The sequence below is a fragment of the Cordyceps fumosorosea genome (genome assembly GCF_001636725.1).
Source record: "Cordyceps fumosorosea ARSEF 2679 chromosome Unknown scaffold_33, whole genome shotgun sequence".
Classification (NCBI taxonomy): Eukaryota; Fungi; Ascomycota; class Sordariomycetes; order Hypocreales; family Cordycipitaceae; genus Cordyceps; species Cordyceps fumosorosea.
The window spans coordinates 1-21,950 of record NW_017387333.1 but is presented as its reverse complement, the minus strand read 5'-3'; the positions used below and the strand labels follow the sequence as shown (position 1 = coordinate 21,950).

General features: G+C 56.0%; 11 protein-coding genes across 11 annotated transcripts; 5 read left to right on the top strand and 6 right to left on the bottom strand.

Annotated features, from left to right (window-relative positions):
- Positions 1-337: 337 nt before the first annotated feature.
- ISF_08612 (high affinity nickel transport protein nic1) lies at positions 338-1,616 on the bottom strand (the record flags this gene model as incomplete). Its single annotated transcript, XM_018852215.1, has 3 exons — positions 338-487; positions 552-760; positions 812-1,616. The coding sequence occupies 3 exons, from the start codon at positions 1,614-1,616 to the stop codon at positions 338-340; spliced, it is 1,164 nt and encodes a 387-aa protein (XP_018700541.1).
- A 1,497-nt stretch (positions 1,617-3,113) lies between these two features.
- On the top strand, positions 3,114-4,346 carry ISF_08611 (Peptidase M3A/M3B; the record flags this gene model as incomplete). The annotated part of the gene is made up of 5 exons (XM_018852214.1): positions 3,114-3,377; positions 3,571-3,694; positions 3,755-3,996; positions 4,042-4,055; positions 4,121-4,346. 5 exons carry the CDS (start codon positions 3,114-3,116, stop codon positions 4,344-4,346), a joined length of 870 nt encoding a protein of 289 aa, XP_018700540.1.
- A 312-nt stretch (positions 4,347-4,658) lies between these two features.
- ISF_08610 (Dimeric alpha-beta barrel) lies at positions 4,659-5,122 on the bottom strand (the record flags this gene model as incomplete). The annotated part of the gene is made up of 3 exons (XM_018852213.1): positions 4,659-4,758; positions 4,817-5,045; positions 5,104-5,122. The coding sequence occupies 3 exons, from the start codon at positions 5,120-5,122 to the stop codon at positions 4,659-4,661; spliced, it is 348 nt and encodes a 115-aa protein (XP_018700539.1).
- Positions 5,123-5,900: 778 nt separating this feature from the next.
- On the top strand, positions 5,901-7,717 carry ISF_08609 (uracil permease; the record flags this gene model as incomplete). The annotated part of the gene is made up of 3 exons (XM_018852212.1): positions 5,901-5,987; positions 6,090-6,399; positions 6,477-7,717. The coding sequence occupies 3 exons, from the start codon at positions 5,901-5,903 to the stop codon at positions 7,715-7,717; spliced, it is 1,638 nt and encodes a 545-aa protein (XP_018700538.1).
- Positions 7,718-7,780: 63 nt separating this feature from the next.
- ISF_08608 (malate dehydrogenase) lies at positions 7,781-8,884 on the bottom strand (the record flags this gene model as incomplete). Its single annotated transcript, XM_018852211.1, has 1 exon — positions 7,781-8,884. The coding sequence occupies one exon, from the start codon at positions 8,882-8,884 to the stop codon at positions 7,781-7,783; it is 1,104 nt and encodes a 367-aa protein (XP_018700537.1).
- A 269-nt stretch (positions 8,885-9,153) lies between these two features.
- On the top strand, positions 9,154-11,442 carry ISF_08607 (Transcription factor; the record flags this gene model as incomplete). Its single annotated transcript, XM_018852210.1, has 5 exons — positions 9,154-9,249; positions 9,302-9,396; positions 9,448-10,432; positions 10,481-11,365; positions 11,431-11,442. 5 exons carry the CDS (start codon positions 9,154-9,156, stop codon positions 11,440-11,442), a joined length of 2,073 nt encoding a protein of 690 aa, XP_018700536.1.
- A 971-nt stretch (positions 11,443-12,413) lies between these two features.
- ISF_08606 (Dihydroxy-acid/6-phosphogluconate dehydratase) lies at positions 12,414-14,339 on the bottom strand (the record flags this gene model as incomplete). The annotated part of the gene is made up of 3 exons (XM_018852209.1): positions 12,414-13,192; positions 13,245-13,650; positions 13,710-14,339. 3 exons carry the CDS (start codon positions 14,337-14,339, stop codon positions 12,414-12,416), a joined length of 1,815 nt encoding a protein of 604 aa, XP_018700535.1.
- A 276-nt stretch (positions 14,340-14,615) lies between these two features.
- Positions 14,616-15,443, top strand: ISF_08605 (oxidoreductase ucpA; the record flags this gene model as incomplete). Its single annotated transcript, XM_018852208.1, has 1 exon — positions 14,616-15,443. One exon carries the CDS (start codon positions 14,616-14,618, stop codon positions 15,441-15,443), a length of 828 nt encoding a protein of 275 aa, XP_018700534.1.
- Positions 15,444-15,571: 128 nt separating this feature from the next.
- On the bottom strand, positions 15,572-16,114 carry ISF_08604 (Thioesterase superfamily; the record flags this gene model as incomplete). The annotated part of the gene is made up of 1 exon (XM_018852207.1): positions 15,572-16,114. The coding sequence occupies one exon, from the start codon at positions 16,112-16,114 to the stop codon at positions 15,572-15,574; it is 543 nt and encodes a 180-aa protein (XP_018700533.1).
- Positions 16,115-16,504: 390 nt separating this feature from the next.
- ISF_08603 (Extracellular membrane protein, CFEM domain protein) lies at positions 16,505-18,160 on the bottom strand (the record flags this gene model as incomplete). Its single annotated transcript, XM_018852206.1, has 4 exons — positions 16,505-17,273; positions 17,323-17,636; positions 17,684-17,953; positions 18,023-18,160. 4 exons carry the CDS (start codon positions 18,158-18,160, stop codon positions 16,505-16,507), a joined length of 1,491 nt encoding a protein of 496 aa, XP_018700532.1.
- A 2,842-nt stretch (positions 18,161-21,002) lies between these two features.
- Positions 21,003-21,836, top strand: ISF_08602 (hypothetical protein; the record flags this gene model as incomplete). The annotated part of the gene is made up of 1 exon (XM_018852205.1): positions 21,003-21,836. The coding sequence occupies one exon, from the start codon at positions 21,003-21,005 to the stop codon at positions 21,834-21,836; it is 834 nt and encodes a 277-aa protein (XP_018700531.1).
- Between the last annotated feature and the right edge of the window lie 114 nt (positions 21,837-21,950).

The following is a 21,950-nucleotide window of genomic DNA, read 5'->3' as shown; positions in this document are numbered from 1 at the left end:
CGAACAATTTCGAGCTGAAACAGAGAGAATGCATCGGAAGCTTGGAATTTGGCCGCCCTTCAAGCGAGTAGCGGGTGTTGCGCTGACCTACCGAAAATGTGCAAAGTGTCGTAAAAATGCCTTTTCCACGTTGTTTGCCCATTCTGAAATCGAGTAATGGGGAGGGTGAAGAAGGGCCAAGACATGATATTACTAGGTTGATCTATCGGCCTTTTACTTAGCGATAGCGATTTAGGCAGCGATTAATTTACCCCATTACTGGTGAGCGACGATGGCGAGGCGAAGATGCTATGTCGAATTGTACGAATCGCTATGAATGCCATGCAATATTAGTCCATCAGATGACGAGGCGTCGTTTCTTGTGCAAGCGGTGTCTCAGATTCTTCGGCATCTCTGAGCCCAGCATCTGCAGAAGCGGCCAGTCCGTGTCGCTTTCGATCCATGCGACGTCTCCAAGGTCGATATACGAGGATTGATCCCACTCCCACTACAACAAAGAGACCAACAATACTGCCGCCGACAATCTCGAAGTGATCGGTTATAACAGATACACCATCCCAGAAGCTTCCCTCAGGCTCAGCGACGTTTTGGACCAGCGAGAGAACCTGGATGATGCCGATGAAAGCAGCCACAAAAACGGTGATGCCAGTGAGCACAATGGAGTAGTACAAAATGGCTACGACGTCTCGGGAGAATGCCTTGGATGAGTACAAGGCCATCATGAGCGCGCCGTCTGTGGTGTCGAGCAGACACATGCCAGCTTGAGATGGTCAGCGACGGGCATCGAAAGTCGGCGAGGCTTGCAACTTACAGGTGAACAATATAGGGAAGATGAGGATTAGCCAGATGCTGGTGCCCTGGACGGCCTGGATGCTGGCGATTCCGAGAATGGCAATCTCGGAGCTCGTGTCGAAGCCCAGGCCGAAGACGACGCCGAGAGGGTACATCTTCCACGGGCGATCGATGGCGCGGAAGAGGAAGCCCAGCACCCTCGCCATGAAGCCGCCGCCCTCGAGATTGAACTGACCACTGGCGGTGGCCTCGGCGTCGTACTCGGTCGAGACCGCCGCGCCGTCGCCGCCCTCGGCCTCCCGGCGGCGCCTCTCGTCGAGGACCTGGCGGAGGCGGGTGACGAGTTTATAGAGAACCCAGCCGTTGCCGACGCAGAGGACGATGAGGAAGGCGGCGCTGACGGAGGTGCCGACGATGTTGCCGACGCGGGCGAAGCCGTCGAAGCGGTCGCGCAGGGCGCCGCTGGTGGCGGCGACGACGACGCAGGTGACGAGGACGACGGTGCTGTGGCCGAGGGAGAAGAAGGTGCCGACGGTGGCGGGACGCTGGCCGGCGGCGAGCAGGCGCCGCGTCATGAGGTCGATGGCGGAGATGTGGTCGGCGTCGAGCGCGTGCCGCAGGCCGAGCGAGTAGGACAGCGCGGCGGGGGAGATGAGCTTGGGGTGCAGCCGGAGGACGACGGCGCAGGCGGCCCAGACGACGGTGTTGGCGAGGATGAGCACGGAGATGGCGAGGATGGAGTTGTTCGGGATGCCCTGGAGGAACTTGGGCTTGGGAGGGAGTCGGATGCGGAAGGGGAGCCGAGGGATGTTGAGCCTCGCCATGATGATGATGGTGGTGGGCGGCGACGGTGAGAGCACGACGACTCGGGTGAGTTGAAAGCGGGCGGCGGCTTTGTATTGTAATGATGTAGCACCACGGGGGTTATCGAGGTCACTTCAAATAAGCTCGCCCAAATTTGGGAAGAAGAAACTTCCCCGCGACAGATTGCCCGATGGGTTTGAGGATTTGGCGGCGAAGTACTCCGGTGCGGCTCCGGTTGCGGTCGGCGCGGGGCGGCGCGACACACAAAACACAGGGAGGGAGGCTTCGGCTTCGGCTGCAGGGTCGCTATGTCTCTGCCCGTCTACATGGAGCAGGTACTGCCGCGAAGATGAAGAGCTTGTCTGGTCAGAGGAACCTCGTCAGAGTGAGTGAATTTTTCTGGATCGGCTCCGGGCCTGGCCTGGCCTCGAGCCGTGTCGGAAGGCCCCGCGCGGGGCACAGGTGACCTTCATTTGGCGGTCCCAATGATAAGGTTGCATTGTACGAGTTAGTTGGCGCCCATTCCGTAGATGCATGGCACAGAATCTGCAAGGCTTGTGAAGCGGAGGCGAGACACTAACAACGGGTGCTTATCTTGGCCGGTTTGGGGTTCCCACCAGTCCATGGCTGCCGGCGAATGCCGGTGCCTATAAATGCAGAAGACCCTGAGACGGGTTCAATATCCAAGGCTGATATGTATATCGTGCCTAATTCCCGTATTGTGGCTATTACATGCTATCTCTTCGCCCAACACATACATATATGTAAGGATGGATGTTGAATATGCCGAAAGATGCAGGAATTCTTGGCAGCCGAGATCGCTGTGGGTCAAGAGCATACTGTCGCTGATAAGGATCCCGGCGGGTTGACTTACTATTAATAAAATCGCCGAATTAGAGCTGAAGCATCTCCGGTGGCCGGCCCTCAACTGAACACGACCAGAAATGCTCGCATGATGGCTCATTTATGCTTTTTAGAGGCAACTAATTTCCCACTCATGCATTTTAATCTGCGACTAAGGAAGAGATGCAGAGCAATGCCCAATAAACTTGCACCAAGCTGTCGATCCCACCAATTCTTCTGTATGCACCAACGCACCATGTGAGGCTCAGAAATTTCACGATGCAGATATCAAGGCCAATAGGAAACCTTGAATTTAGCCAAACTTTCCATTAATTATAAATGGATGATGTATTTTATTGCCAACGGACCTACGGTCATTGCAACACATGATCTGATGCATCTCCAATCTGTCGTCTCGTTGCCCGCCAGAAACGAGGCTCCTCAGGGGCATGTCCGCGTGATGGTCCTCCACGTGAGGTGTGATTGCCAATTTAGGAAATTTGTGTTTTCATTTTCAATCGTGTGCAAGTACAAAAAACAAGGGATTATGGTGTATTGTTCAATTGAGCAACAAGTAGAACGACTTCCTACTCATACAATCAACACAGCAAGCTCACACCAAGCACACCAAGCACACCAAGCACACCAAAATTCTCACCAAAATTCTCACCACAATGACTACTCTTCCCCAGCTCCTTCTCCGGATCCCCGCCACGAACGACCTGGTCGGCATACAACAAAGACTTGTTGCTGGCAGGCAGGACGTCATCGAGACCATCATGGCAACTGTGAGCCTCGAGGAAGCTACCTTTGACAATGTATACGCACCTGTGCTCCGATACGATGATGCCATGTTAAACGACCGCTGCGATAATGCACAACGTGACGAGATATCTGCACCTGCGATTGGAGCCGGTGGCCGAGGAAGACTTGGTAGGGTGTGTGTGGTCGAATGATGTCGATGTCTGAGCTGTCTGAGAAGAAGGCGAGGAGGATGAGGGACAGTTTGTGGGTTGCCTTTATAGCGATTTACTGGATCGCCCAAATAAGTTTAAGCACAACCAGGTTGTCGAGCTACAAGCAGTGAGTACTGATTGAAATGCGGTGCGAAGCAATGCTGACTCGTGTCAGGGCTTCCTACGGCAAGACGGATCGCGGCAATACCCAGCCGCCATTCTCATGTGCAGCTTCTCTCTGGATGTGGTTGACGGTTGTACAGTGCTGACACACGCCAACGTCAAAACCATGTATCATGGTAAGTACTCCGAAACAAGTGACATGATGAAGCAGATCCCAACTGATCCCGCGGGTGTAGAACTCGGTCATGCGCTTCACGCGTTGTTGTCGCGAACCAAATGGGGCGACAGCCACGGATACCGGGCGTGTCTCGAGTTTGTCGAAGCCATTGGCACGTGCATTGAAAACTATGCGTGGCTTCGGAAGGAGCTCAAGAGAATCAGCTGCCACTACATCTACACGGATGACGAGTATCAGCAGGCTTGGATGGAGCGTCATCCTGGCGAGGCGCTGCCGCCGCGGGAGCTGCCGGCCGAGTTGGTCAGCGAGATGATCCGTCGCCGACCGAAGCACAGAATCTCATAGTACCTCAAGCAACTGTAAGTTGATACCTGTCTGTGGTAGCCTCATGGCGCGCTGTCATCGTCACATCACCACTTTCCAGGGTGAACTGGAGCTTTGACATGGCCGTCCACAACCCCAAGACGCACCAAGACCTCGAGGCCCTCGACGAGACGAGGCTGTACCAGGATCTGGAGGCACAGTCAACATTCACACTGGCGGATCGATCGTCGTACCCGCAGGCGGCCTTTTCGCAATTCGTGTCGGGCTACCAGTCGGGCTACTTCGCCTACATCTGGTATGGCATCACCACAGAAATCCTGCGATAGGCTGACGCTACTGTGTTGCTGACTTTTTAGCTCCAACGTGTTTAGTGAGGAAATCTTCCAGTCCAACTTTGCGGCGACCCGGCAAGCACCAAGGCATGGAACCGGTTCCGCAGGGAGCTTCTCGAGTACGGCGGGAGCAGGGACCAGACGGGGGTGCTGGAGGCATTCCTGGGACGGCCAGCGACGTCCGCATCGTTATTGAAAAGTCTGGGACTTCAGTAGATGAGAAAAAAAGGGGAGAAGGCTGTTTCGAGACAATAATCTGTAGATTTATTAAAAAGTTTACGGAGGGTTAATTTGGTCTCGCGGCTTTCATATCCACCCGAGACAGACTTGCTCATCCTCCGACGCTACTTCAAAGTCGAACCGCGTAACATCTTCCTTGAACGGCCAGAGATACGTGCTCGTGACTCTGTAATTTCCAGAAAATTATCAGAATCTCATCTCGAAACAAGGGCCAGGTAACTCACCGGTGGTGCTCACTGCTCGCCTGGTACTCGGCCAGGGCTGAGGGGTCCTTGTGGTAACTGACCAGGGCATAGTGGTAGCCCTTGCTTCGCTCGATGGGGTCGCTTATAGACGGCCCGCCGACGATGAGACGTCTGTTCAGGACGGAAGGCAAGTCTCGCAGCTGTTTCAATTCCCGGACGAATGTCGCCTTGAGGTCATCCGGGACCTCGGGCCGGAACTTGAACAGCACTGTACATGGAATTAGCAACCTATCGACGAATCAATTTGCGAGGAATGAGTCACATACCAATGTGAACGACAGTCATTGTTGCAGCAGTATCCAATTGAGCCTTGTAGTCTGCCCTTTGCATTCCTTTGACTGCATGCACGGGATAATTTATCTAGACGGCCGCCGGACTTGTCCCGCCGCCTGGTTCGGGAAGCACCCGCAACTAGTGTAAACTGAACTGAGGGGACAACACCGTATAACTAGTAGTTAATAATTAGTCCCCAAGAACTTGGGCGGGGGACTGTCGATCGTCTCCGCAAGTGGAAAGCAGAATTACGGACTTATCGAGCGGGAAAAGCCCACCGGCTTCAGCCGGGTGGCAGTGATCGTGCGGACCCCTGCGCTCTCTCCGAGCTGCTGAAAGGAGATGCAAGAAAACCCTGGTATCAATCTATCCGTTAACTATGGATTCTTCTCGTGCGGCTGATTCAAAAGGAGGAGTCAAATGCTCAGCGACGGCCTCCGTGGCTTGCATTGTCTCCAAGGTCGGCACGGATGGCCTTGGCCCTGGCGAGTTCCGCATTGACTGCGCATCTCGAGTCGCAGATACAGTACGAAGTGATAAAGGCATATTGATCGGCCAAGCAGTCGAGTATGCAGACCTTCATCATCTTTATCCCCCAGTCACCGCATCCGCACTTTCAAAGCGAGGCTGTTATCTCGCTGCAACATCAAGACAGCACTAGTACGAGACTGGGCAGATACCCCCCACACACCATCCAGTCCTCGGTCGAGTAGGATTCAGAAGAAAGGCGAAAAGTCGCCCCTCTTGCTTCGTTGCTGGTCTTCGTAGGAATCTCCTTGCAATTGCAACCATGGCTCGCCTATCTATGCTATTCTCGCGACTCGTTGGGAAGCTGGCCCTCGATGGGGAGCCTGGGGTGTCTGGGATGCAACTTATGGTATGAACATGTCCTCCAATAAGCCCAAATAGGTTGCAGTGTCAATTATTGGGCACACAAACAAGTCTCGGCGGCTAACAACTCACCCCCGTTCTCGAAAAGCTCGCCAGCGAGGACCTCCAGCCTGTGCCCCGGGTCCAGCGGCGGTGGACCGGCTGGAACTTTGTCGGCTTCTGGATCGCCGACGCCTTCAACATCGCCACCTGGATGATCGCCTCGTCCATGATCGTCGGCGGCCTGTCGTGGTGGCAGGCGTGGCTGGCCGTCTGGTTGGGCTACGGCGCCACCGCCATCTTCATCGTCCTCACCGGCCGCATCGGCGCCGTGTACCACGTCAGCTTCCCCGTCATGGGCCGGGCGTCGTTTGGCATCTGGGGGAGCCTGTGGCCGGTGTTTAATCGTGTCGTTATGGGTATGCTTATGCTTTGCTTTGAGACAAAAGTCACGATCTTGAAGCAATCTTGACTAACCCAATCTCTCCATCCAAAGCCTGCGTCTGGTACGGCATCAACTGCTACATTGGCGGACACGCTGTGTACATCATGATCCACGCCATATGGACCTCCTGGGATCGCGACAAGATCTCCAACACCCTCGGCAACGGTACCACAACGGCCGACTTTGCGTCCTTCATCATCTTCTGGCTCTGCTCGCTGCCGGCGCTCTGGTTCCCCGTGTACAAGATCCGCCACCTCTTCACCGTCAAGGCCTGGTTCGTGCCGCCCGCCGCCATCGCCTACCTCGTCTGGGTCGCCGTCAAGGCCGGCGGCATGGGCCCGATCGTGTCCCGTCCGGGGCGGCTGCACGGCGGCGAGCTTGCGTGGGCGTTCGTCAAGGGCGTCATGTCGTGCATCGCCAACTTCGCGACCGTCATCATCAACGACTCGGACTTTACGCGGTTCGCCCGCCGCCCGCGCGACGCGCTGTGGTCCCAGCTCGTCAGCCTGCCCGTATCGTTTGCGTTCACGTCCCTGGTCGGCATCCTGGTGTCGTCCGCGTCGGCGGTCATCTACGGCGAGCCGGTCTGGGACCCGCTACAACTGCTGGAGAGGCTATTCGAGGGCGCGGGCGCGGGAGACCGCTTCGGTATCTTTGTGATTGCCTTGGCGTTTGCCCTGGCGCAGCTGGGAACCAACATCGCGGCCAACTCCGTGTCAGCCGGCACCGACATGACGGCGCTTCTGCCGCGGTATCTCAACATTCGGCGGGGTAGCTATATCTGCGCTGCCGTTGGCTTGTCCATATGTCCGTGGGTGCTGCTGAAGGACTCCAACACGTTTCTGACGTACTTGTCTGCGTATGCTATTTTCCTGAGCGCCATGGCGGGTGTCATCACGACAGATTATTATCTTGTTCGGAGAGGCTACCTCAATGTTCCAGAGCTGTATTCTGCGCGCAAGACCGGGCCGTACTTTTACTGTTTTGGCGTCCACTGGCGGGCATACGCAGCCTATATCGCCGGTATCCTCGTCAACGTCGTCGGCTTTGCGGGCGAAGTCGGCGCCACGGTGCCGATCGGCGCTATTTACCTTTTCAACGTCAACTTTTTCGGCGGGTTCATCGTGTCATCAGCTGTTTACTGGGTGCTGTGTAGAGTCTTTCCAATTCCGGAGACAAGGAAGAAGTGGTCCGAAGTGCTCGAGAGCGACACCGAAAGCGACTTGCCATCAGTGACGAGGTCTAGCTCGGATGAACAGGTTGCTGTTAGCATGTGGGCAAAAGGTACATAGATGTCTCTGCTTTTATGGCGTTGAAAATATACATTATTTTGGAATTATATACGGTAAGATTTACTACATGCCCTGCCAAGAGCTGTTGTGCAAAAGAGTTACCATTGGCGGCACTGATACCTTCGTTGCCTCGGCATTCAATGCGTCGATCTCAGCCTGAACCAGTGGGATGCCCGTCTTCTCACGCTCCTTCTGCGCCAATTGCTCCAGCTCGCCGGGAAAGTAAATGCGCTCCACGCCGGCTGCCTTTTCTGACCCCGTGATTCTGTCGTAGAGGTACTGTATGCGGTCGCGAAATTCGTCCAGGCTCATGAACAGATCGGGCTTGATCGCTAGCAGAAAGTGGCCGACGTCGGCCGGCTTGGACGGATCGTAGGGCCCCGTGACATGCCCTGCAAACGCTGAGCCGGACAGCACGCCGGAGAAGACGTCCATCATGACGGCCAAGCCGGATCCCTTCGGGCCGCCCATCGGGAGCATGACGCCGCCGAGCGCGGCCTCCGGATCGTCCGTCGGGCGGCCCTCGGCGTCCAGCGCCCAGTCCAGGGGGATCTTCTCGCCGCGGCGCTTGGCCTTGTAGATCTTACCGCGCGCGGCCACGGACGGGGCCATGTCGAGGATGAAGTCGCGCGACGGGTCCTTGCCCGGCGCGCCGCACGCGAGCGGCGAGACGCCGATGAGCTTGTCGCGGCCGCCCCAGGGCGCCAGCGCGGGGCTGGAGTTGGTGAAGACGAGGCTCATCATGCCGGCGTCGAGCGCCTGCTGCACGAGCCACGCGCTCATCCCGAAGTGGTTCGAGTGCTTGACGCTGGCCATGCCGATGCCGTAGGTCTGCGCGGCGGCGGTGCAGGCGGTCATGGCCGAGTGCGCGGCAAGGAAGCCGAACCCGTTGCGGCCGTCGACCTGCGCGACCACGGGCGTGACTTGGGTGAGGTTGGGTGATACGGTAGGGTCGAGGACCCCTTGCTGGATGCGCGCGACGTACGAGGGGATGCGGTTCATGCCGTGCGTGTCGACGCCGCGGAGGTCAGCCGCGACGAGGCCGTGGGCGACGATGGTGGCGTTGGCGGCAGGGACGCCGTTGCCTTTGAGGATGTCTTCGACGAGGCGCTGGGCTTCGCTGGCGGCGACATAGTGGCGTTCTTGACTTGGTTGTTCCGAGGTCATTGTTTTGGGAACAAGAAAAAAATATTACTTTGTGTGTATCTTTTCTCCGTGTAAGAGAGGATTAAGTGTGCTTTATAGCTTTCGCGGGCGGCACGTCTCCGTCGGGCGTGGTGGAGACGAGCGGAGGAATGCCGATATACACTTTCGAGCTTGCGGGTTTTCTCCGCCACCACACGCGACATCACCGTCCATCAAGAACCACAAACGCGGTATTTGCCGATCCGTCGCTTATCAGGAAATCATTGCGCTCGAGAGAATTCGGGCTGAAAATGCCTGCGGATTGTCTGTCTAGCAGGCGGGCTGGCTCCGAGCGACCGACACGCGGCAAGCTCGCCTGTTTGCGTTGCCAGCGCCGCAAGATTCGTGTAAGCACGGTCCGGGAATCTGCTGAGACACACCAATGGCTAACGGCGGCAGTGTGACGGCGATTTACCGACTTGCAAAAACTGCCGCAACGCGGGCGCCGCATGTACAGATGGTCTCAGTGCGCGCTTGAAGGATCTGCCCAGGGCGTAGGTGAATGAATCACAGGTCAGGTTGGACAGATGCTAACCATATCTAAGTGAGATATCGACCCTCAAGTCTCGCATCTCATGGCTCGAGTCCATCATTCGACAGAGATGCCCAGATGTGGACTTGGAAAACGGACAGTCGCAGCAAGAAATTGACCCGGCCATGCTGGACATGCCGACGCTGGAGCCACAGCCAAGCATCGTCGCGACTGTAAATAATGCGCCTCAGATAGCCCCAGAGCCTCAGCAACCCCCCCAGCCGAGGCAAGCCTTGGAGCAAGTACTTGGTGGGAATAGCGCATCTGCCCACGAGATTGGCATGCTGTCGCTCGGTGCCAGCCAAGACTCACGGTACATTGGCCCGTCCAGTGGTTATTTTCTCGCCCGAGTCATGTTGAGCAAGCGTCGTGATTCCATCGGCGACTTGGATACAACAAGGAATGCCATTGACGTCCCAGGAGACCTGATTGAATCTTGCACCGGTCCTCTCCCCCTGCCGCCGAAGCGGCTCGCCCAGCGAATGTGCGACGCCTATTTCGAGTTCGTCCATCCACAGTACCCCATCTTGCATCACCAAACGACGCTAGATGCCATGGATCATGTATACGAAAATGGTAATGTGGCTCCTGCCATCTCTTTCCAAGTATTTATGGTCCTTGCAATTGGTGGGACAGCATTATCCATGCGCTCCAAAGCGCGCTTACCCAGCGACTCGTACTGCCTCGCGGCGTTGGAGTCGTTCCCGAGAATCAATATTGAAAACTCAATACAGGGACTACAGTGCTTGCTACTCCTCTTCATTTTTGCTCTGCATAGTCCTTGTACGCGATTCAACGTGTGGTATCTCAACTACCAGTGCCTGGCCGGCGTGTTGGACCTTGGGCTGCAGCGGAACATCACCGTCGAGTCTGGAATCTCGCTGCTGGAGCAGGAGGTGAGGACCCGCCTCTTTTGGGTGTGTATTCTTTTGGATAGAACAGTCTGCACAATCATGGGCCGACCGATCGGGCTTCGCGACGAAGCTTGCGAGCTGCGGGTAAGTTGATGCGCAGACTCACTGCATGCACTCGGCTAACTTCGACAGTTACCGCAAGGAATTGAAGACGTCATGCTTTCCGCGGCTCAGGACTCTACATCAAACCCGAAACCTCTTGGAATATCATACTCAGTTCACCTGTTTCGCGCGACAAAGATCAATTCGGAGATCAAGTACGTCGCCAACAGCATTCTCCAGGAAGCTCCGAGATATGCGTACCCGCCGCAGACAGATATCCACGGATGGCAAAAGAATGTGCTGCAGCAGCTTGACGAATGGCTGGCAGGCATTCCCTCAGATAATCAACACCCGAATGAATTTATGCAGCTCGTCTGTCAGCTGCGCTACCACGGTCTCTGCCTGCTTCTGCTCCGACCGAGCCCGGCAATTCCGAAGCCCACCTCCGCCTCCCTGATGCGATGCTACGAGAGCGCCGTCGAGAGCATCCGAATCCTGGACCAGATGTATCGCCAGAACCTTCTCATCCACAACTGGATCAGCCTGCACGGCCTGGTCCTCGCGGTGCTGACGCTCCTTTACTGCGTCAAGGCGGAGCCTGAGGTGGCGCGGGCGACGCAGCCCGACGTCCTCGCGGCGACGATCAGCTCGGCGCTTGGTATTTTAAGCGCTACGGGAGAGCACTGGGTGTCCGCAAAGAAGTGTCGCGACATCCTCGAGGACCTGGCCCGGTCGACGGCGCAGTGGCTGCAGGGCCAGCAGTCTACACAGGGGCTTTCGCGGTCGAGTCGCATCCAGGCGCGGGCCCCGGTTGAGCAGGTACATGGAAGTGGCAGCGAGAGCATGGAAATGCCATTTTTTGACGCTGCGGAGATGGATGGCCTGTTTCCGCCTTTTGGGGGCTTGTTCGCGGACGGCGAGTCTGTGAACATCGACGTCATGATGCAGAGTCTATTCCAGGATTTCATTCCGACGGTAAATTCTTTATAGCTAGTACCTTAGATGTCATACAATGATTATAGCTAAAAATTAATTAATAGATGCATAAGTGATGGAACCGCACAGGACGCTGAGATATAGTCAGGGCAACAACCTCCTACCGTATACGATTAATTACAAGATGTAGGAATAAAGCAACAATGTAACGCATAGGAAACATAAATGAAATTGTAAAATTTGAAAACGTTAAAGTTAAAAATAAAGTTTAGAAAGAAGTAAACTTTAGAAATTAAAGATTAAGATTTCAAAAGAAATTTTAAAAAATTTAATTCAAATCATAGTCCGTCCCAGTCAGATTTTTGAAAGCAACTGTAGTACATGTTATCGAGAGTGGCGAACATGGCTCGCCACGGTTTCCTTAGCAAGCGACCCCAAAGTGCTGCCTATTCTAAGTTTTTTAGCCTTCAACTACTCATTTACATTAATACTTACTTTCATACGCGGTTCCTTTACCAACAAGGCACAAAGTTTGCTATCATGGCGTCTATTTTAGCAAAGTTGATCTAGTGACTGAGCCGCCTCGTTAATTGCCCAGTCCAGTCACGCAAAAACTGGGAATCTAAACATAAAAGTCCAGGCAAAGGCTATCCAGAAAATTATAAAAAGCCATGGCCCGCCCATGTATTGCTTTTTGAATTCCTTCTTCTCAACCATCGAAACCATTTCACCGTGTCTGCGCCTCCGTGAGGAGCAGCGCTGACATTGGGTGCAAACTGGTACTGAAGGAGAAGCATGGCTGTCAAAGTTGATGGCTTATGCTATCTTGTACCTTCGGACATCAAACGTACCGGAACAATGATGACGCAGCAGCAATGCAGCAGTTCGTAAAATGCCTGTGGTGAGAGCCACGGGTAGCAAAACAAAACAACAGTCTGAGTTCCGCCACTCCAATTTGATACGGCATACTTGCTGTTGAGATTATTACCATAAAAATATTTTAGAAGGGTCATTTTACTCAGAATCCGGATATTTTCAGAGTCTAGATACAAGCCAACGCGGAATTCACGTCGAAAATACCACGGCACTATACAGGACCAGAGGCTGTCAGAAAATCGAAATCAGCACCGAACTGTGCTTGATTCACAGATCGAAGATACAGGCCTCGATAACCCCGCGTCTCGTGTCTCGTGTTCCACGGCGTGCCCGCCCCCTTCAGAGTCCCTGCCCGCCCCCTGATTCTCCGCGCAATCTCCTCGTCCGGAATGTCCACCTCTAGCAGCCGCCTCTCCACGTCGCACACGATCCAATCGCCGGTCCGCACGACGCCCAGCACGGACGACGGGTCGTCCGCCTCGGGGGAGATGTGCAGTGCGATGGTGCCGCCCGCGGTGCCGCTCATGCGCCCGTCCGACATGCGCAGCATGTCCGCGACGCCGCACGCCGCCAGCTTGCGCGGGATCGGGATCATGCCGGCCTCGGGCATGCCTGGGTTGCCGACGGGGCCGATGTTCTGCAGCACGAGCACGCTGTCGGGCGTCACCGCGAGGTCCGGGTCGTCGATGCGCCGCGCGAGGTCCGCGGAGCCGGCGAAGACGACGGCGCGCCCGCGGTGCTGCAGGAGGCGCCGTTCCTTGGAGGCGCTGGCCTTTATGATGGCGCCGCCGGGAGCGAGGTTGCCGGTGAGGATGACGAGGGAGGAGCGAGGGTACAGCGGCGAGGAGAAGGGCTGAATGCAGCTGAGCTCCTGGGGGACGGAGAGCGGAGTGATTCGCGCAAGCTCTTCACCGAGAGTCTGGCCGGTGTATGTCCTGGCTTCGAGATGGAGCAGCGGCTTCACTTGGTGAAGAAGAGCCAACATGCCGCCTGCTCAGTCAGCAGCGAATCAACAAGGGTAAGTAAAGAGGAGCTGTCGTACCAGAATTGTGGAAATCCGTCATGTAGTTCTCGCCGCTTGGCTTCAAGTCCACCAACAGCGGTGTCTTTTGTCCAATCTCATCCACAGTCTTGAGCGTAATCGTCCCGGCGACCGTCGGATGCCGTCCGATAATAGCCATCAGATGCACCACCGCATTTGTCGATCCTCCAATGGCTTGCAATACCGTGATGGCATTAAGAAACGACTCCCGCGACAAAAGTGCCTGTGGCTGCAAGTTGTTTTCCTTTTTGCAGGCGGCTACAGCGAATTTGCCTGTTTCCTCCGCGATGCGCAGTCGCGACGACGACACCGCCGGGGCTGAGGCGCCAGCAAAGGGCATCAGGCCGAGTGCAACGAGGATGCATGCCATTGTGCTCGCGGTGCCCATGACACCACAGGTGCCAGCCTACTCTTGGTGAGCACTAAATCATGTAGAAGAAGAATGTATAAAACAGTTCAAGATACTGTCGGAGCCAACTCATCGTTGATGGCCGATATATCCTCCATGTCAATCTCCCCGGCCCGGAACTTTGCCCAGTTGTTTCGACAGTCCGTGCAGGCGCCGATGCGCACGCCGCGGTGACTGCCCGGCATCATCGGCCCGGTGACCAGGTGCAGGATGGGCTTGTTCGCCGAGATACCGCCCATGAGCTGCGCGGGCGTCGTCTTGTCGCAGCCGCCGATCAGCACCACCGCGTCGCAGGGCTGCGCGCGGATCATCTCCTCCGTGTCCATGCTCATCAGGTTGCGCAGGTACATGCTCGTCGGGCTGGCGAAGGACTCGTGCAGGCTGATGGTCGGGAAGTCAACCGCGAGGCCGCCGGCCAGCTGCACGCCGCGCCGCACGGCGTCTATGAGCTGCGGCACCGAGGCGTGGCACGGGTTGAAGCCGCTCTGGGTGTTGACGACACCGACAATGGGCCGGGACAGCGCATCCTCGCTGTAGCCGAGGGCCTTTATGAAGACCTTACGCAGGAAGAGCGAGAAGTGCGCGTCGCCGTATGAGGTGAGGCCTTGGCGGAGGCCAGTGTTGCTGCCCTCTTGGATGGGTGTGCTGAGGTCATAATCTGGGTTGGGAGGATTGTTGGAACTCATGTCGACGATGGTCTTTTGTCTTTAGTCGTGATGAGTTTTTTTTATTCCTTTTTTAAGAAATAAAGCGCGTCGTTTCTAAGTCGGGCTGGTTGGAAATATATAGCCTCTGATTGCTAGAGGCCACCCATCCCATGGCGTCATGCCGGCCACGGAGCCGACGCGGACAAGCCCCGTCCGGTGCGGGAAACCGCCGCAACCGCCCCAGCTTATAAGATGCTACCCAGAACCAAGTAACCACAGGCAATCCACGTGGTCAATCGACAGAAAAGTACAACCATGCTTCATCTTACTGGAAAAATTGCAATCGTCATTGGCCTCGGCCAGACAGAATCCGACTCAGACCCAGACTGCTGGAGCATTGGCGCTGCTTGCGCTGTGCAGCTTGCGCGACAAGGCGCCATCATATTTGGCGGCAACCGGACAGTTTCTTCCACTTTAAAGACGCAAAAGACAATCCAAGATTTGGGCGGCCAATGCCGCGTCCAGGCTACTGACGCTACCTCGTCCGACTCGGTCAAGGCCCTCGTCGACGCTTGTCTCGCTCGGCATGGCCGCATCGACATCCTCATCGCCAATGTGGGATACTCGCAGCCAGGCAACGCAGCCACGATGACAGAAGACGTCTGGGACGCGCAAATTAACGTCAACCTCAAAACGGCCTACCTCGCGTGCCACCACGTCCTCCCCGTCATGGAGGCGCAGCCCGCGGGCGGCGCCATCGTCTGCGTGTCGAGCATCGCCGGCCTGCGCTACATCGGCAAGGACCAGGTGGCGTACAACGCGGCCAAGGCGGGCCTCATGCAGCTGGTCAAGGCCACGGCGGTGAGCTTCGCGGGAAGGGGCGTCCGCGTGAACTCAGTGGTCCCCGGGCTGGTCGAGACGCCGTACACGCGCACCATGGCAGAGAGATACCCGCCGCCGGGCGGTGGCGGGTACGAAGAGCTGAGGAGGCTCCGCGACGCGCAGGTGCCGACTGGTCGTATGGGCACGGCGTGGGATGTGGCCAATGCCACTGCGTTTCTGGTGTCGGATGAAGCGAAGTATATCACGGGACAAGAGTTGGTTGTGGATGGTGGCATTACTAGCTCAACAGGTAGAACTTGATTTGAGTTTCGATTGAAAGGATCCAACGTCGTCTTGTCTAGTCGTTCATGCAAATATATCCGCGCTTCGTTCTAATATGTATGCTCTGAAAAACGCCCAGCCTCGGTGATATGGCCGCTCTTTGACCACTACACCGGAGTGTTCACCCCCGTAGAGGGGTTCTTGGACGACGACCGCACAAACTTAGTGTGCTGGGCCAGCGTCACTGGAGTCCTCTCTCCGTCCGGCCCGACCTTGTCGATGCGGATCGTGACAAACGCCAGGCTGCCGCCGACCTTCTCCGCCGTGGCGGCGATCTCGAGCTCGTCGCCGGCGACAGCTGTCCCGAGGTAGCTTAGGTGCATGTCAGCGCTGGCTCCCGTGGTGTCGCGAAGGTCCCAAGAGGCGATGGCCATGCCGGTGGTCATGTCGACGATGGTCGCGGACACGGCGCCGTGCAAGCCCCCGCGGCTGTTGACGTGCATGGCGTCGAGCACGAGCCGGCAGACGACGCGGCCGCACGAGGCAGAACGCAGCGTGAGCGTCGGAAGGATGGTCCCGTAGATGGGACTGCGCTGCTTGAGGGCCTCGAGGACGGCCTCGACATGCTGAGTCCGGAGGGCGTCCGAGACGGCGGCGGAAGCAGCTCCGGACCCAGGAGGTGAGAGCAACTGTGCGTCCAAGGGGGCCATGGTAGGCGGGCGCTTATCGTGAGCGGGAGATGATAAAATGCCGGACGATGATTTTGGAGATGTGTATATGTGATGCCGCGGGTGAGATGCGATTGATGAGGGAAGAGTCATATATCTGTTTGTTGAGAATGGAAATTTTCGGATGGCGCCAGATAGGGGTGGAGCCGCGACACAACTTACACGGAAGTCGTCTCGAAGCTTGGTATTGGCATTGCATGTAAAGTATTATTATTAATGGCATTCTATTCAAACTGGCTCGTCCAATAGGGGTATGAGAAAAAAAAACATTCGCTGCATTAGATCACATCACCGTCACCGTCGTCAGGTCCAGTGGTGGACATGAGGCGCGGACTCCTACACAACCACATTCATCCTGGGAATTTCAGTCGCTCACAAAATCGCAGCAATGACCCAGGCAAATCCGACGACACCGGCGATGAACCCAATCTCGGAGCGGGCACCACCCGCCTTCACGGTGTTGGCAGGCTTGTTAGTCTGGCTACCGGGGGCAGTCGTGCTGATGATAGTTGGGCCGGGCTTGTGAGGGCCGGTGTTGGTGCCGTTATTGTTTCGAGAACCAGTCTTACCAGCGCCAGTGTTGCCAGATCCATCATTCTGGTCAGTGCTACCATGACCGGTGTTACCCCCGCCAGTGCTCCCAGAAGGCTGGGAACCAGCAGGTTGAGTCTGACCAGGCGGGGATCCGTGATCAGGATTGCCACTTTCACCTTGATGCTTGGGGTTGGCATCCATTCCAACGCTGGGTCCAGGTAAAATGCCAGTGCTCGAGTTAGGGCCCGAACCGGGAGCAAGGTTGGAGCCAGTGACAGTGTTGGTCGGTACGGACGATCCCGGAACTGAGGAGCCGGCGGGAAGAGAGTTGCCGTCAGTAGCAGTCGGGTTGCTTCCGGTACGGCCAGGCGAGTTGCCACTGCCAGCGGGGGCAGAGCCGCTATCCGTGGGTGGAGGGGAGTTGCTGCTTTGGCCAGGAGGGGACGGGTCACTGCTCTGCTCGGGAGGTGGTGAGTTGGTGCTGACCGGAGGAGGCGACTCGGTGCTCACAGGAGCAGTGGGAGTGGCGGTACTAACTGGAGGGGGGGACTCTGTGCTCACGGGCGGAGTAGGACTGGCAGTGCTGGCCGGAGGCGGCGATCCAGTGCTCCCGGACTGAGTAGCCGTGGGGCTGCTTTCCGGTGAGGACGGCGTACCGCTGCTCATGGAAGGAGTAGGTGAGATAGACGGGCTGGGAGTGGCACTCGGCGAGCTTGGACTGGCACTCGGCGAGCTTGGACTGGCACTCGGCGAGCTTGGACTGGCACTCGGCGAGCTTGGACTGGCACTCGGCGAGCTTGGACTGGCACTCGGCGAGCTTGGACTGGCACTCGGCGAGCTTGGACTGGCACTCGGCGAGCTTGGACTGGCACTCGGCGAGCTTGGACTGGCACTCGGCGAGCTTGGACTGGCACTCGGCGAGCTTGGACTGGCACTCGGCGAGCTTGGACTGGCACTCGGCGAGCTTGGACTGGCACTCGGCGAGCTAGGACTGACACTCGGCGAGCTGGGACTGACACTCGGCGAGCTGGGACTGGCGCTCGGCGAGCTGGGACTAGCAGTCGGCGAGCCGCTGCCCGACCCGGGCAGGCCGGTGCCGCGGTTGATGCACTTGCAGTAGTTTTGGAAAGCGGCTTGGATTTCGTGTGCTTCACCGGGACTGCAGGCTGTTTGGGCGCAGGTGGTCAAATCCCTCGACAGCGGGACCTGGGTGCCGTCCCTGCATTGGCAGACACGATCAGATGGGTCGCAGCCCTGCTCAGTAGAGACTTTTTGAAAGCACGCCCTCTATAGGAGCGTGTTAGTGGTCTTTATGCCGTAATATCGATGTCTGAGAGAGCTCATCTCGTCACTTACAGCGCATTCGGGGACCTCGAAGTCGGGGCAGCCAGCAAAAAAGTTGGCCGGAGGTGCGACTGCGGTGGTGGGAGCCTGAGCCTCGACCCCGAACCGGACGAGAGCCAGCAGGCCCAGGGTGTTGATGATGCTCTTCATATTAAAGATGGGAGCAGGTGGAGAAACTGGCGGGAAAGAAGGGCTGGATTCAGATTTCCGAGTGACTCTGCCAAAGCGAAAGAGAAAAAGGCAAAGAGGGGGTCAATGAGGAGATGCTACATTGTTATATCTCATCAGGCTGCCTGTTCGCCTGCCTGCCCGCCAACACCCACACACAAAGTCTCGGAACGCACGCACACCCTGGTCGCTCGTCTACATCTTCCATGCGCAGTATTTCCACGAGTCTCAAAGTCATCACCCAACAGGGCTCCATCTCCGTGCATACATGCATGCGAGGCAGACGCGGTCCAGAAGCTGCCTTTTTGCTGCCTGTCTCTACCGGCGAGCCCAGCTGAAAATTGTTTGGGTAGCTTTGGGCATGGTTCTGGACAAAAACGCGGACTTGTCCGATACAATAGGAAACGGGCAGGCTGGGAATGGGAAAGAGAAAGGAGGGGGTCATCGCTCTCCATGGGCTATTCGCCTGTCCGTCCAACAGCCTCATCCGTTTAAGAACTCGCCATGTGGACGGCCGTGTCCAGGGTCTTTTGGGTGTTAGTACTCTGGCCGGATCCTCTTCTTCGCTGACCAATGTCGCTTTCCTTGACGGTTTGATGAGAGCCTCGTCGGAGTCAGCGTGGCCCACGAGAAGAGTCAATTCTTTATTGTTACGGGTGGCGACGTGTAAAGATTGCTCCAGTCAGCTTTATTGAGCCCAGATGAGCGAGACCTTTTTGGATTATTAGCTGCGGCGAACTGCGTTGTGCATTTGGCAATATCATGGAGATATTTTGCCAGTGAGGTGGCTGCCCACGTACTGGCTTGCGTGTCTGACTGAGCTCAGCTATCGTTACAATCCTGCGGTCTAGGCTGCATCCAGCGACACCACATTTGACGGTATTCAATAGGGAAAGATTCTGTAGCTATCAACTATCAGGGTCGCTTCTGAGCTGCGGGGCGTTGGCAGTGTAATAAATGACAACTGCAGTGCGTGCACCCGCATGAGGCATCCCAAGCCACGTCCCCCAACCCTCGCAGCCAAACAGCCATGCTCAGTCACAGAAGACATTGGCAGGCTTGGCACAAATTCGTTCAGTGCTCTCGCCAGCCACCCTCAATTTTCTTCCCGGCCGAGTGTGCCTGATCGTCCCTTTAGCTTGAGCTGGCAAAAGCTTGCGCGACACAACCAATATCACAAGCCGTCACTACACTTGAGGAGAGCCAAAAGTAGCGGCCTCTAGTGATGGTACAAAATAATGCCATGATATGCCTATAAGAACCCAGCCATGCGAGACCCGCGATGTGGAGAGCTTCGTTCTGCACGAGGCTGTCAGCACCCACGCACAAGGGCCAAACCGCGACGATTAATTCCTAATTTGTCGAGTCGAGTAAAGAATGAAAGCCCTTGCTATGATCTCTTTGGCCGCTCAAGGGTCATCAGGCTGCGACTAGGGTCTTTGTTCCCCTGGTAGTGCAGGGGTATATGACATACGGCCAACAAGGCTCGGAACTGTGGTACAATTTACTCCCATCACAAAGGAGTTGGCTAGTAACAAATGCATTTGAGACCAAACACGCAAGGTATCTTCCAAGACATATGGGCCATTTACCCACCTTCAACGCCTGAGAGAGTACATGAGAGCCGAGCCCAACATGAGACCTATCCAATATACAAGCTGTCCACCACTTCGGAGAATTACCGCGAGGGAAATAAATGGAGCGGTGTGGAAGAGAAGTAAATATCCAAACTGAATCTACCAGTAGAGTAGCCAGCATCTGGACATACAGGGCCAACCAGTATCGGTAGAGGCGCAACGCTCTGCGATACTTCTTTGCGCTTCTCATTCTCTATTTTCCGAAGCTATTGCAAAGCTGGCTCTAGAACTCCGCCGACACCCTCCCTCTTTACTTGGCAATATGCAATGTATGTACCTACGACACTCAATTTCCGCGCCACCAAATAATTGTACCTCGGGCATTTGGTCGCGGTGCCGAAGAGCGACGATTTTCGGAAACTGCTGGATGATCTTAAGAGAGAGATCTACTGTATAGCAAGCAGGTTACAAGATCCATAGGGGTAAGAGACAGGAAGCTGAGAAAAAGAGACACGTCGATACGCCTTCTCCATAGGAAAGAAGTAAAACTTGGTTTTCGCCTGCGCCAGTACCTCCAGGTCCAGGCTAATTTCTGCGCTGCCGAAAGTTTCCAGTTAGTTACTTGTTATTAGACGGAATCCCTGCAAGTTATGTACCTGGCTGCTTTTCCAACGGGATCTTATTTCTCTTGTCCATAAATCATCTTTGACAGAATCGCTGCTACATACGGCCATAGGCAGTAGAACACACACACCGCGTCCCGTTTGCTCCGCTGAAGTTAGCTATTGACCGGCAGATTAGTAGTTGGGTCGGTGACGACCAGCGAACACCGGCTGCTGTATGTATCCTTTTTGCCGGGTGTCTAAAATCACAGCTATCATTTTGTGTTGCACATCAGCTATGTACAGTACACATATAAAGCGCAAGCAGCGCCTAGGCGATGCACGCAGCCAGATTGGCCCGGCTGCGTGTTTCGTCTACCGCCGAGGAATAACTTGAAGATTCGAAGGGATGAGGAAGAAGAAAAACAAGAAAAACAATATGGATAATTCTTCATAAGCGGCCTCAGTATTTGGGGGGAAGTTATTACAGGACTCACTGCCGGCGTGGCATCACGTCAACGCGGGGCTACATCAGATTTGTAAGCCTATGTAGCTACATACATAGCAACAATGTCAACTTTCACATCACACAATCAGATTCATCGTGCGTTTTGCAGCAGTTAAGGGATCCTGAACGCGTTCCAAATGTCAGGTTTACGTGCCACGGCTACCGTCGGTACCGCCAACCCGCTTCTGGACCACATTGTGATCCTAGTTGGCCATCATGCCCTCACCAGTATCGATGAACGACTCGACGGGCTCTTCACCGTCGCGCCGGGCGGCCGCCACGCCGATGGCTTGACTTGGAACCGTCTGATCCTTTTTGAAGACGGCTCCTATATTGAGCTGATTGCCTTTTTCGAAACCATTGACCCCGAACAGCGCAAGAAGCATCGCTGGGGCTCGCTCCGGGACGGCACCATCGTCGACTGGGCCTGCTCGCTGCACTTGGAGAAAGACTTCAAGCATATTCAGGAGCAGGTCTCGGGTGCGGAGACGGGGTATGCGTACAGCGACCCGGTGCCGAGCGGCCGCGAACGGCCGGACGGGACGGTGCTGAACTGGTCCATTGGCGCGGCGATGAGCCCAGACGGAACGCCGGTGTTCCCGGGGACCCTGCCGTTCTGGTGCTTAGATAGGACGCCCCGAGAGCTTCGCGTTCCGTACGAGAGCTCGCCAGAGTTGACGAGTCATCCCTCGGGTGCCAGGGGCGTATCGCGCATTCTGATTGAGGCGCCGGTCGGCGACAGCTCACATCTCAAAGATGTCTACACGGCAATATACGATCCGAAGTCTGCCAGGATCAACAAGGATGAATGGCTGTTTCATGTGCCATCCGGGGCGCGAATTGGCAGACAAACAATATCGATGGCAGGCGGGTCTGGAGAGCAGGTTATCAAGCTAGCATTAGCAGGTGGAAAGAACAGTCCGTCGTCCGTGGAACTACTTCCAGGGCTCATTGTCAAGATCGAAAACTGAGGGGTTAGAATGCATCTAAGACAATTCCTCTCAACTTGGACGGACGGTACCATCTTGTCGTGGGGGCCTTTGATTTGATTTGATTTGATTTGATTATTTACGTCTGTTGGCGCC